Consider the following 14,886-nt stretch of genomic DNA (forward strand, 5'->3'; position numbering starts at 1 on the left):
CTGAATAGCATGTCCAGGACCAAATGTGTTAGTGTGGAAACCGAGGAGCCCCATGGATAAATCTCTCAACCTCAACACAGGATCACCTGAGCCAATGGATCGGTAAGTTCTCGAACTTTAGTTAATGTTTAGCCTATAACTCACACACACTCACACATTTCACAAGGTGATGTTTGGGGGTTAGGGGCCAGTGAATTCCATATATTTGATCCACAGTGTTCAATATTTATTGACTTCACAGTGTTTTGAGGAACGTCTTGACCCAGGATCAGTCCAGGTGTGGAGTGTGTGAGCAGCTACTGAGGGACCCAGTCATCACCAGATGTGGACACAGTTTCTGCAGGCAGTGCATCAGCAGCTACGGGAGCCAGTCTGGTCTATCAGGAAACTACAGCTGTCCCCAATGCAGAAAGATTTTCAGAACACAACCCCACTTATACCGACATACAGCAATGTCACAACCTTCTCCATACCAAGACAGAGAAATGTCACAACATCAACAATACCCATCTACTACCATGGCACAAGTTCCTCCATACCCACACACAGAGGTGAGGCAGCACCCTCTATATCCACACACACATGTGGGGCAGCACTCTCCATACCCACACACAGAGGTGGGGCAGCACCCTCTACAGCGGGGAAAATAAGTATTGAACACGTCAACATTTTTTTCAGTAAATATACTTCCAGTGAGGCTATTCACATGAAATTTTCACCGGACATTAGTATTAACTTAGGTAATCCACACATGTATAAAAATCCAAACATTAATGTCTAAAAGTAGAGTTATGAGTAAAAAAGTGGAATGGCACAGGGAAAAAGTATTGAACACGCTAAGAAAAAGCAGTACACAAACGCAAGGAATGGCAAGGAACAAACTGGAATTTATCAGTAATTAGAGAAATTATCCCTCCTATCTGTGCAAATTGATATAAGCTGGGTTAGTACATACTGGTGGGCTATAAAAAGGTTTTTTGTTACCAAGGTGTCACACAAGAAACATTTCATGATGCGTAAAAGCAAAGAGCTCTTCCAAGACCTTTGCAACCTTATTGTTGCAAAACATATCAATGGAACTGGACTTCTGGATGCACTTCAAAACTTCAGAATCATCCAGCAAGCAGTATTGGAGCCATTATCTGCAAGTGGAAGGAACATCACTGCATCATCAACTGGCCATGCACAGGATCTCCTTGCAAGATTTCTGACCAGGAAGTCAGAAGGATAGTCAGAAGAGTAGCCCAAGAGCCAAGGACCACTCTGAGAAAGCTCCAGAAAGATTTGGAGGCAGCAGGTACAATTGTTACAGAGAAAATCATAGGTAATGCACTCCACCGCCATGGCCTCTATGCACGCTCATCCCGCATGACTCTATTGCTGAAGAAAAACATGTCAAAGCTTGTTGAAAGTTTGCTACACAACATTTGGACAACCCTATGAAATGCTGAGAGAATGTATTCTGGTCAGGCAAGAGCAAATATTGATCTTTTTGGATGTCATACTACACACCATATTTGGAGGAGAAATGGCACTGTGCAACACCCTAAAAATATCCTATCAACAGCGGGGTTTGGAGGTGGTGGCATCATGGTGTGGACTGTTTTTCATCTCATGGTACTAACAGACTTCATACAGTTGAAGGAATGATGCATGGAGTCATTTTGTTCCGGGAGAATCTTTACATCCACCAGGATGATGAGGATGAGACATGGCTAGACCTTCAGCAGGACAAGTATCCAAACCATTCAGCAAAGGAAACTCTCAATTGTTTTCAGAGAAAGGAAATCGAGGCCCTGACTTCAATCCAATTGAACAGTTTTGGAAGTTCAGGATTCACAAGAGGGACCCCTGGAATCTTCAATATTAAATGACTATCTGTTTAAAATAATGGGCCAAACACACACCAGAATAATGTGACTAATTAGTTTCGTCAAACAGGAAATGCCTTGAAGCTGTCATTACGAATAAAGGCTTTTCCACAAAGTATTTAAGAAATTTCAGCAGGCGTGTTCAATACTTTTTTCCTGTATCATTCCACTTTATTACACATAACTCTACCTATGGACTTTAATGTTTGGATTTTTTTATATGGGTGGATTATCTGAGTTAATACTAATGTCTTGTGAAAATTTCATGCAAATAGCCTCATTGGGAGTATACTTACTGAAAAAAATGTTGACGTGTTCAATATTTATTTTCCCCGCTGTATATCCACGCACACATGTGCCACAGATTTCTCCAGAGCCCACTTTGGATGACTATGCAGTAGGCAGCAAACAACCCCTAACAGAGCATGTCCCCATCAAAAGGGCCAAACTGACAGGTGAGTTGCAATGTTTATTTCAACTTTTCTTAAATAACACATACCAATAGCAAGGCCCTAGGTTATAAACAATTAATTTAAAAAAAACATTTGTTTGTATCTGTTTTGTAAGTGTTTCCATCTGTCCAAGAGCAGGGCTAGGGCATGGATAGAAGAGATAATTTCTCTAAACACACAAAATGGTGTTGACATATTAAAAAAGAACCAATCCAATTTATTTCTACTTAAAAACAATTTAGACACATTTAATATGTTATGGCTGATGGTCATCTCTTTTTTTGTTTATTTCATGTTTGTTTTATCAACATTGTTTGTTTGTTTGTTCGTTTGTTTATTTCATGGCCAAATAGATGTCCATGTCCTGACCAGAGTACTGATGACCCATAGGGCCAGCATGAAGAGGAGGTGTGAAAGGATAAGGTCAGGGACTCACCCACTCCCTAATGAGATCAACACAGAGCTCTACATCACAGCGGGAGAGAGTGAGAGGGTAAATAATGAGCATGAAATTTGGCAAGTAGATTCAGCATTAAGGGCACGAACTACAGAGGACACAGCAATCAACTGCAGTGATATCTTCAAGCCCTTACCCGGACAAGAGAGACACATCAGAATGGTCATGACCAAGGGGATCGCTGGCATTGGAAAAACCGTCTCAGTGCTGAAGTTCATCCTTGACTGGGCAGAGGAGAGAGCTAACCAGGATGTAGATTTCATGTTTGTGCTTCCGTTTTGTGAGCTGAATTTGATCAAACATGATCAGTACAGTCTTCACAGGCTCCTGCTTGACTTCCACCCTGAGCTTAGGGAGCTACAGGATAATGAATACAAAGACTGCCACATTGTGTTTATCTTTGATGGTCTTGATGAGAGTCGATTTCCATTGAATTTCCAAAAGAATCAGAAGTTGTCTGATGTGACACAAACATCATCAGTGGATGTGCTGGTAACGAGCCTCATTCAGGGAACTCTGCTTCCCTCTGCTCTCGTCTGGATAACCTCCCGACCAGCAGCTGCTAGTCAGATCCCTTCTCGGTGTATCAGTCAGGTGACAGAAGTACGAGGGTTCAATGATTCAAAGAAGGAAGAGTACTTTAGCCAGAAGATCAGTGACCAGAATCAAGCCAACAGAATTATCTCACACATTAAGTCAACTAGGAACCTTCACATTATGTGCCACATGCCAGTCTTCTGTTGGATCTCAGCCATTGTCCTTCAGCAGATACTGGAACAGGATTCTGAGAAGGATGCCCCCAAAACCCTGACTGAGATGTTAATACACTTTCTGCTCATCCAGACCACCAGGAAGAACCAGAAGTATCAAGATGAAAGTGAGACAGATAGACAGAGGCTCCTGGAATCTCATAGGGGTGTCATATTGAAACTGGCAGAGCTGGCTTTCAAGCATCTGAAGAATAGGAATCTTATGTTCTATGAGGAAGACCTGAGAGAGTGTGGCATTAATGTCAGTGAAGCAACAGTGTACTCCGGAATGTGCACTGAGATCTTCAGGGAGGAATGTGAGGTTGCCCAGAAGAAGGTTTACTGCTTTGCACATCTGAGCATCCAGGAGTTTCTTGCTGCACTTCATCTGTTTGCCTCGTATGTGAGTAATAATATTGTGGCCCTGGAACCATTTCTTGGTAGAAAGTCCAAGTCTGATATGCCTCTAGATGAGCTGTTGAAAATTTCAGTGAACAAAGCTTTGGAAAGCAAGAATGGACACCTTGATTTGTTTGTTCGTTTCCTTCATGGCATTTCTCTGGTGTCAAATCAGAGACTTTTGCTAGGCCTCCTGACACACATACACAGCAGCCCAGAGAGTGTGAAGAAAACAATCAAGAACCTGAAGGTGATGCACAAGTCAAATATCTCCCTTGAGAGGTGCGTCAATGTGCTCCACTGCCTGGTGGAAATGCATGACTCTTCTGTCCATGATGAAATCCAGGCTTTCCTGAAGGCAGAGAAAGGTGCCGTGAAACAGCTCTCACTGGCTCACTGCTCAGCCCTGGCCTACATGCTTCTGATGTCCAAGGAGGTGCTGGATGAGTTGGACTTGAGGAAATATAAAACCTCAGAGGAGGGGCGGAGGAGACTGGTGCCAGCTGTGAGATGCTGCAGGAAGGCTGTGTGAGTTAAGTTTATGCATTTGTAATTGATGCTGAATTTTTGTCTGGAACAAATTAATATACAAATACATTTACATCCAATCTGAGAAATGTATACCACCAAGAGTATGGATATAATGAACATGAAAAAGTATTGTATAGGCAGCGCCTTGTTTGACACTAGTCTAGTGTACCGTGGACACTTATCATGTATCCTTAAAGGCATTGGGACAGATTATGTGTTTTCTTCTCCTGTCTCTTGCAGACTTGCTGGCTTTGATCTAACAGAAAAGTCTTACGAGGTTGTGGCCTCAGCTCTGCAGTCTTCAAACTCCCCTTTAAGAGATCTGGACCTGCGTTATAATGACCTGCAGAAGTCAGGAGAAAAGCTGCTCTCTGCTCTTCAGAGTCCAAACTGCAAACTGGAGAAACTAAGGTCAGTAATATTGCAGGTTGTGTTGGCAAGCACATCGTATGTTAACTCTAGTTTGTGTTAACCAAACAATAAGACGTCCTCTCTGATTTCTCTATTTGTGATTCTCTATTGCATGGCTCTTTTTACAGTTTTGTTGGTTGTAAACTGAGAGGAAGATTTTTGGCATTGACTCTTCAGTGGGCAAACTCCTACCTAAGAGAGCTGGACATCAGTGACAGTGAGCTTCAGGACTGTGGAGGAGATCTGCTCCATCAAGCACTAAATCATGACTGTAAAGTGAGGTCTGCCATTTTCTTTGTTTTTTTGTCTTTTCTTTGTGTTTGAACTAAAACAATCCACATAATTATTTTGTTTACAGACATTTCACATAAGGAATGAAAGGACATAGATGTTTATAGTGTTTTTTCTCCCTCATTATAGACTTATCAGCTGTAGACTCAAGCAAAGCGCCTGTGACATTGTGGCCTCAGTTTTGGAGGCATGTATGTCTCAACTGAGTGAGTTGGACATGAGTGGCTGTGATCTGCAGACATCAGAAGAGAAGCTGCTCTCTGGTCTTAGAAACCCAAAATGCCAACTGGAGATATTGAGGTGAGTAATTGTTATAAATATTTTGAGGTACTATTTTTTTTCATGAGCTGTAAGGCATAATTATCAAGATAAAACAAAACAACCTAGAGAATATATAAAATATACATTTTTTGAAATACATTATGAAAAAAGGAACTTTTTTGTGATGTACCTGTGTACATGGCAGGATTTCTACATTCTGAACCCAGGATGCTCACCTCTGGTCCTTGGTGATGTTTCCCATTTTCTCAATAAAAGCATTTTGTCATTTAATCTTAACATAAATCACTGTCTATGGGCTGCTCTTGGTGAAAACACAACCCTGTGGAGGTATTTGTTCATAGAAGATGCCATACAACCATTCTAATGATCTATATGAAATAGTAAAAGCATTAGTGTCTGAAGTTCATGACCACTGGATTGTGTGAGTGCAAACTAACAGCTGGCTCATGGAAAAATGGTTTGACTAAATGGATGAACATTCGGTGCCATTAATTGACCTTAATTGGCCATGCGTTAGTTTTCATCAAGTTGTTCCAAACTGTAAGTGGCAACGCAACATCACAGCATCAGTACTGTTTTTACTCTTGGTTGATATTGCCTCTCAGATTTAACAATTTGTGATTCCCTGTTACATGGTTTATGTTTTTTTTTATTTACAGACTTGTTGGCTGTAAATTGAGAGGGAGATTTTTAGCCTTGACTCTTCAAGAGACAAACTCCCACCTAAGAGAACTGGACATCAGTGACAGTGAGCTTCAGGACTGTGGAGTAGAACTGCTCCATCAACCACTGAATCAAGACTGTAAAGTAAGGTCTGTATTTTTGCACAATACACAGGTTCTTTCTGGTGTGTTTAATAAACAGCCAGCGTCTTTATTTCTGGCGTACTTGGGAACATAGGGGCCATAGAGGACATGCTGTTTATAGTGTTTTTCTCTCTCCTAATAGACTCATCAGCTGTAGACTCAAGCACAGCTCCTGTGTGGTTGTTACCACAGTTTTGCAGTCATGTATTTCTCAACTGATTGAATTTGATTTGAGTGGCTGTGATTTGCAAAGATCAGAAGAGAAGCTTCTCTCTCATCTTGGAAACACAAACTGCCAACTGGAGAAACTGAGGTTGGTAATGCAAAAGACGGTAATCAAATTTGAGAACCAGGGTCCAAGATCACCCAATATAAGATTTTTCTCGCACTGACCCTAAAAAGTCACTTTAAAGGTACACTATGCAAGATTTTCACCTTAATATAATCTTTACGAAGCCAATTTGATTGTAAATGAACTTGTAATAGGCAAATCGTTCACTTAGCTATATGGCATAGATGTAGTCGTTACCGAGAAAACCAGCCTTGCAACTTCAAAAACAGCGGCCCGACAAATCTCACGAGAATCGTGAAACATACAAACATCGTGAAACATACCTTGGCAGTAGATATAGCTCTTTGGTGATAGTTTTTGCCTGCGGTTAATCCTTCACCTCCACAACAAGAGCATTTTGTTGCTATTTACAACAGCAGAGTAAAATATTAATATACACGACTCTAGAGGGAGCTCTACAATAGCTAGGCCTGTCACGATAACAAATTTTGCTGGACGATAAATTGTCTCAGAAATTATTGCGATAAGCGATAATATTGTCGTTCTGAGAATTTTCCTCGGGAAGAGGAAGACGGCCCACTTGTTGTGTTTTTTTCCCCAACTGGGAAAACTGCAGCGGATGATTGTGTTTTAGATGCATATGCATGTTTGTTGTGTTGCCGCTTTTAATTGCGACTGTTTTCCAACAAATGCGACACACCGACTCGCACGCGTTCAGTGGTTCACCACGGGCATTCGGTTTAAATCCGAAATGCTCCCACACTGCAGCTGTCGCGTTTGGCTTAGAAACAATTCCATCTTTTTTGTCTTTATTAGGCGTAGCCTACTGGAACTCGCAACTAGCTTTCTCTCTGCCTAGTGCCTACCGGTATACTTCTCACGCGGCTTTTTAGCTGCACTCTGTGGTAGGATACGCCAGTAGTCCCGCCTCCCCACACACCATGCGACTGACAAGTGACTGACATGAGGGTTCACTCATCGTTACTCTAAGGACCCGAGAGAGGGAGAGAGAGACGAGGAAAACAAACAAGCAAATGGCATTTATCGCGGCCAGAAAAATTATCGAGCTAATTTTAATTATCATGCGATTAATTGATTTATTGAATATCGCGACAGGCCTAACAATAGCCAAAAATACCGTAACCTGCATGGTGTACTTGTTAATTTAATAGATTGTAATTAACCCCCTCTTGCCGTTTGTAGCCTCACACACTTACAGTATGGCCTGTTTCCATTAGTTTTTAGGAAGCGTCTTGGGTGATCCGATCACATGTAGTCAGCTGAGACGTATTGATTTTGTTATTATTATTAGTCATGCTAATGTGAATACTTGGTTTTTCTTGACCTCTCACTTTATGCAGACTTGCTGACTGTAGGCTAAAAGAGGAATCCTGGAAGGTTGTAGCCTCTGGTTTGCAGTCATTGGTCTCCCTGACAGAGCTGGACCTGAGTAATAATGACCTGAAGGATTCTGGAGTTCAGCTGCTCGCTGTGGAACTAAGTAGCCTGAACTGTAAACTACAGACTTTAAGGTTTGCATACTTGACTTTCAATATCTGCTATCACAACAAGACTCCTTGTTTGAGCTTTTGAATGTCTGTGAAGCATGTGCTGGACTACATTACTGTCCACACTTAGAACCATTACATTTTGGAGAAACTGACAGTACAATCCTGTCACCTATCATTGTCTTTTGGTATAGTAAGTAGCTGTGTAATTTAGGTTTAATACATATTCTGGTGTGTATGGTCAGCAAATTGATCCAGAATATGTAGCCAATATGTAGCGTGTGACTGAATCGGTCCGTTCGCGACACATAAAGAAGCATTAAAAATGTAAAAATGCTGTCGCCTGAATGCTCTTGTTCTTGTTTTTCTCAACCAAAATTCCCACTGAGACTTTTGCTTGTATAACGTCTAGTCTCTGGCCTAATATATTTTGCACGTATGTGTTTTGTTATATGAGTGCACTGCACTTTGCACATTTTTTACCCTTTTGCACATTGCCTATATAGAAAATGTTCAATACTTTGTTTAACTTTTTGGCCCTCTGTGTGCGAGTCCTTCCTGACTGTTGTGAACTCCCAGGAGAGTCGAACTGGGGGTAAAAGTGGTTACCAGGGCCCCAAGGGGGAGAGGGCCCTTGAAAAGTCTGAAATATATGCATGAGGGAGCGGGGGGGGAGCTTGGGGGCCATAAGGACTGCCTATGCATAGGGCCCAGGATCTTGTGCTACACCCCTGTGAACACCTACCTTGACTGTCACGCCAGAAGAGTCAATGGACTAAAAACAAGGCACAGCTCAATTCTGTGTACCATGTTATTTGAGTAAACTTTGTTTTCTAAAGAAATGTAATGGGATTTTCCACCTGGTTGAATTTGCTCTGCCTTGTATTCATTCATTTTTTTCTTCTCTAATTGGAAAGATTAACTCTTGTTTCAGACTATCTGGTTGTCTGATCACACACAAGGGCTGTTCTTTATTGGCCTCTGCCCTCAAATCAAACCCCTCCTACCTGAAACAGCTGGATCTGAGCTACAATCACCTAGGAGACTCAGGTGTCCAAGAGCTCACAGACAGACTGAATGATCCCAACTGTAAACTAGATGATTTCAGGTGAGTTCTAGGTCTTTATCTGTGTGTGTATTGCAGAAGTTCTACAATTAATAACACAAGACCAGCAACCACATCTACCCAGGCTACAGATGGTTAGGACAGCTTGCACAGTGACCCACATTTTACATTTTCAGTGGGGACCAAAACAATGTTAATCAGTAATTATGAATAACACTGGAATATTTACAGCTAAACAGTATAGTCTTGAGGGCAGTCTTTCTATGTCAAAGTAAATCAGCGTTTTTCAACCACTGTGCCGGGGCACACTAGTGTGCCGTGAGAGATCATCAGGTGTGCCGCAGAAAATTACCCAAATGTCACTCACTGGTCCAGAAGAGCAACTGTTGCATCAAAGAATTTATAACCACATGCTCTCATTGATTGTATGATTGCACTATTTGTGGTATGCAGGCATTGTACAACGGGGGCCCCATATCCAGTATTCACAGAATCATCACATATCCAGTTCATAACAACAATTAAATTAGATATAGTCACCTACAAATGAAACAGAGGGTTTTTGTTTTATTGCATAGAAGCCATAATAAGACCATATCTGTGTATTATTTGAAGTTTTAGGCTATGGTATGTTTATTTTTTCTTCACACAGGATGTTAGTGTGCCGTGGGACATTTTAAGTGTCAAAAGTGTGCCGTGGCACAAAAAAGGTTGAAAAACACTGAAGTAAATCACTACTTTAACTGTCTCAAAATATTGTTACATTTCTATGCTACTGTGGAGAGGGTCCCTGCAAAGTATGTTTAACTTTATAAGTATAAAGAAAGGGTTTAAGAAAGGTTTGAGAAGTCAGTGCATTACATAAATGCTTTCAGTTGGTGCCATCTTGCGAGGAGAAAAGTCTTCTAGATGTATGGGGGTTGGCGAACAATGAGCATCACTGTCAGGCTCTGAAATGGTGTGTGAGTCTAAATGATCTCCAGTATTTCACTAGATTCACTTAAGTTCAGACCTACACTCCATTTCAGAAGGTGGCCATGATAAACCAATTGTTGTTTGCCTACCGCCATAAAACTAGAAGACAAGAGGAAAGCTAAATTGATGGTGTCCAGTGTGTTTGGAATTCAGCTCGTTTGCTTTTTTATTCTGTTTTATTGTGAAGAAATATCCTGTCTGTAAACATCCTTTTGTGCCTCAACTGTATTTTTTCTCAATATTCTCTCATATTCAGATATGACCATGGAGGAGAGCGCAGGATGAAACCAGGACTGAGAAAATGTGAGTGATCTTGTGTGATGTGTACAGTATGTGTTACACACAAGTGTGTGTTTGTGTGTGTGTGTGTGTGTGTGTGTGTGTGTGTGTGAGAGAGAGAGAGAGAGAGAGAGAGAGAGTGAGGGAGAGAAAGTGTTTGTGTGATCATGTTTCTTTTCACTTTGTTATTTTTTGATGCCATTTAACTGATAATGATACAAAAACATTGTGCCTATTTTGACTCAGGTTTGAAAATGCAGGATTGATCTCCATGCTCTGCCCCTAGGTCACTCAGGTCATTCTCGCAACTAGTGCTGGGCGATAAAACGATAGCGATATGTATCGCAATAGACATGTAATCGATATCAATAAAAAATACGTTCGATAGAACATTCTATAATTAAAAGCAACACACACCTCCTTACGTTGTCCATAAATAAACAGGCTAAATATATCTTGCATTGTAGCTATGTGCAACTCTACCAGAGTAGGCGATAGAAGTAGGCCTACCTCAACACAGACTCAATGAGTCCTTGCTCCGTGCACAAACACTCTCTCTCTCTCTCTCTCTCTCTCTCTCTCTCTCTCTCCCAACAGGCGCATCCCTCCTCAGCATGCACGTTATCCAAAAATTCACAATCGTGCAAGACGACTGGCTAAATTGCTATTAAATCCGGTTAGCATCATTAGCAAGCTGCACAAATTTGTTCAAAACTGTTGCATTCAAATTGACTGCTAAGTTCTAATCATCTCAATCCCGATGCAAATGGAAAAGTACTTTCCAAGACTCAAACGGGCCTGTCCCAAGAAAAAAAGGTATTCATTTGAAACTTAAACACACGTGGGGAAACTGAACAGTCTAAACAGTAGACTATGATAAACTAGCAAATTAAGCTACTTTGTTTACAATATTTCCAGGCTTCAACCAGTGCTGCTTTTCATTTAGACTTATGTGCACATTTATTTAATTGAGTGTTTTTCATGATTGTGTTGCTATTTCTTTTCCCTGTTTGCTTTTATTGATAACTGAGGTGATTAAAATCAGAGGAAGGTTAAGTTTAAAATAAAAGTGTTTAAATTGAACTTTTTTCCTTCTGGTCCTTATCTGAAATAGATTTTCAGTTTTTTTTTTTTTTTTAAAAATCAATAATTATCGATATCGACTGATATGAAATACTTATATCGTGATACAGTTTTCAGCCATATCGCCCAGCCCTACTCGCAACAACTCCTCACAATCCCTCACTCACACTTCAAAAAAGGGTGACTGGGCCTTTTCAGTAGCTACGCCCAGTATTTGGAATGGTCTTCTGCCACACATTAAATGTTTTGTCTACGCCTCACAGGGCTGTAGTCAAGACCACCTTTGTCAAGTCCAAGACCAGGACTAGTCGAGACCAAGTCAAAACCGAGTCCAAAAAGGTTTGAGTCCGAGTCAAGACCGAGTCCAGGACAGGAAAAAAAGTCTTACGCATGACAGTATCAAGACAATCCTTTTGGGTTATTATTATTATTATTATTATCTAAAAGCAAAAACAGTGTGACAACACCCAGGATTTGTAAGTGTAGCCATTCCCCTTCTCCTCCAATATTTTTATAAACTAGGGCTGTCAAACGATTAAAAAATATATATTTTGAAATTAATTCATCTCGATTAACCGCAATTAAAAAGTTCCTAAAGACTAAAGCTTCTTAAATGGCATTTAATACAACATAAATCACAAAATTAATGAGTAACCACAAAGGTAAAAGTAAAACACTTTTATATTATTTAAATGATAATATTGACACAGTAATTGTGCACAGTAAGTATTAACTTCTTAAGAAATACTACTCATTTGATGCTGTTTAACTCATTTGTAATTGGTGCACTGTCATTTTAAGCCCATTGTGGCCACGTTCTCTATAATGATATTTTTTACCAGCTCCATTGAAATATAGCCTATTGCTAGTCCACAAACTCTAACATTGTTTGTACACATGTATTGCACAATATTAACAATGATAAACATGATATTAAGTTGGTATAAACAGCTTTCATTCCTTTGGAAATAGATGCATGTAATGACATGATGCTAGCTAGACATTTTCTGTTTGCAATTAAAAGTAAATGATGAGCCTGAGCCAGTCACCTAGCTAGCTGAGTGGAATCCGTTTCAATCGGCATATGTGCTTCATGTAAACGAATTACTGAAGACTGCAAGACTCACCAGTTCCATTACACAAAGCATACGTTCGAGTTGGATCTTAATGGAGAGGACCCGAAAAGTATCATCTTTATGTTATGCCCTAAAGACACCTTGACTCGGTCGAGACCAAAAGCCATATTTGGCAAGACCAGTGGCAGAGACCGAGACAAGACCAAGTCCAAATACTAGCGAGTCCGAGACCATAGAAAAACAGTCTCGAGTCCGGACTCGAGTCCAAGACCGGACTCGAGTACTACAGCCCTGACGCCTCACCCTTAAAGCACTTAAGTTAAGTCATATAGCAACACAAGTTGAATCTGACATGAAGCGGACTCCCAGCTCACACATCTGGTGCAGAGCAACTGCAGTGTCTGACCAGGACATAAGTACATAAGTGGGAGAGATGGGGTGTGTATTGAGGTCCTCATGGGCACTGGGCCCTTTATGTGAAATTTAGATTAATGGATAAAAACTTGATTAATAGCCTGAGCTTTTATTTGCTTCAATCGCCGAACTTATATTTGGGACAAGCGTCTATATGGGCCATGCTTTTAAATCATTTCACACAAAATTGTTGCTTAGCAAAGTTGGGAAATGCTATAAACATTTATTAAACCAGTGTTAATATTTGCCCACTTAGGCTAACTAAATTAGGTTAACAAAGGGAGTTATAGTTTAATTGGTCTAACTTACTTCTAGTAAATTGTGTGCTAAGCTGGGCAGACAGTGTCAGACTGGGTTATTGCACACAATTATGCTAAGCTAGGCTAACAGTCTCAGACTGGGTTATTGCACGCACAAAGTATCCTCTGATGTAGCTATGGGATAGACTGCAAATAAGCTTGTTTTCCAGAATGATGGCATACGGGAACCTTTAGGGAACTTTCCCTAAACGTTATGTGTTTGCTGGGGTATTCCTTTAGGGTGTCAGGAGGGAGGTGTACACTACTGTACCCACTGTCTGTCTATGGTTACATGTGTGTGTACAGTCAACATGCATGTTCTGATGAGGCTGTTCTCTCCTCTCTTCTTGTGTGCAGATGCCTGTGAGCTCACACTGGACCCAAACACAGCACACAGACGTCTCTCTCTCTCTGAGGGGAACAGAAAGGCGACACGTGTGAGTGAGGAGCAGCCGTATCCTAAGCACCCAGACAGATTTGGTGACCACTGTCAGGTCCTGTGTGCAGGTGCGGGTCTGACTGGACGCTGCTACTGGGAGGTAGAGTGGAGGGGCGGGAATGAGATGGCAGTGGCATATAAACGCATCCAGAGGAAGGAAGGAAATGGAAGAAAAGGAAGGAAAGCAAAGTGTGAGGAAAGAGCGTTTGGAGCTAATGACCAGTCTTGGTGTCTGAGTTGCTATGGTAACAGTTACTCTGTCTGGCACAATTACAAGAGGACCGTCATATCTGACCCCTCCTCCGGCTCCAGCAGAGTAGGAGTGTACCTGGACTGGTCAGCAGGTACTCTGTCCTTCTACAGTGTCTCCTCTGACACACTCACCCACCTGCACACGTTCCACTCCACATTCACTGAGCCCCTCTATCCTGGGTTTTGGATTTGGGATTCTAACTCCTCAGTGTCCCTGTGCCAGATCACATGACCTCCTAACGCCTGGAGGAACACCATCTGCAGGAGTCTCACACTCTTCTGTTCAAACACCACTGTGCTTTGATGGGAAATATTGACAGTGGCTTGCAAAGTTTACCCACCTCTTATTTTACCACTACACCCCTGCATATGAAGAGACTGGAAGTTAGATTGCACCAACCAGATGCTAAACAGAGAATTGATAGGAAAACCAATTAATTAGAATATCATAAAAATACTTAACATCAGTTGTAAAACTAAGACTTGGGAGCCAAAGGGAAATCCTGATTTGCAGGGAGTTGATTTTTTTAATGTTAAAAGTTGGTAATTATACTACATAATCACAACATGTATATAGAGTTGTTTTGTCACCTTTGGGAGCTATAGGCTAGTTGGTTCCAACCATCACATCATCTTATCTAATTCTGGAGGAGACAAAATGTTGGCATGTTCATTTAAGAGACAACATATCTGAATTGGGAAAATATGCGTGTATCTTATTTGTATTCTTATGTTACATAGCATGTTAATACATGTTAGGCCTATATGCAGACCAAGGTAAATTGTGAACAATGAACATCATTAATCTGTTTTTGCTGCCGAATAAAAGTGAGAAATACAAGTGGTTCTCTATGCGGTTGAATTTAAGTGTGTGCGTGTGTGTGTATGTGAGTGAATGTCTTCCCTTTATAAAGCACGTACACATTGTTTCTGTGGGGGAGGGAGAAAGGATTT

At 41.0% G+C, this 14,886-nt stretch overlaps 1 protein-coding gene across 1 annotated transcript; it reads left to right on the forward strand.

The window, feature by feature from the left end:
* The first annotated feature begins 14 nt into the window (after nucleotides 1-14).
* Nucleotides 15-14,773, forward strand: LOC143125396 (NACHT, LRR and PYD domains-containing protein 12-like). The gene is made up of 13 exons (XM_076286808.1): nucleotides 15-102; nucleotides 242-551; nucleotides 2,236-2,326; nucleotides 2,677-4,456; nucleotides 4,700-4,870; nucleotides 4,999-5,151; nucleotides 5,291-5,461; nucleotides 6,103-6,255; nucleotides 6,392-6,562; nucleotides 7,903-8,073; nucleotides 8,984-9,157; nucleotides 10,347-10,393; nucleotides 13,599-14,773. Exons 1-13 carry the CDS (start codon nucleotides 53-55, stop codon nucleotides 14,162-14,164), a joined length of 4,008 nt encoding a protein of 1,335 aa, XP_076142923.1. The 5' UTR covers nucleotides 15-52; the 3' UTR covers nucleotides 14,165-14,773.
* The last annotated feature ends 113 nt before the right edge of the window (nucleotides 14,774-14,886 follow it).

This window comes from Alosa pseudoharengus, unplaced genomic scaffold, assembly GCF_046254945.1.
Source record: "Alosa pseudoharengus isolate Yale_2024_CS ecotype anadromous, Long Island Sound unplaced genomic scaffold, YU_APseudo_1.1 YU_APseudo_1.1_scf_1, whole genome shotgun sequence".
In the NCBI taxonomy this organism is placed as follows: domain Eukaryota; kingdom Metazoa; phylum Chordata; class Actinopteri; order Clupeiformes; family Clupeidae; genus Alosa; species Alosa pseudoharengus.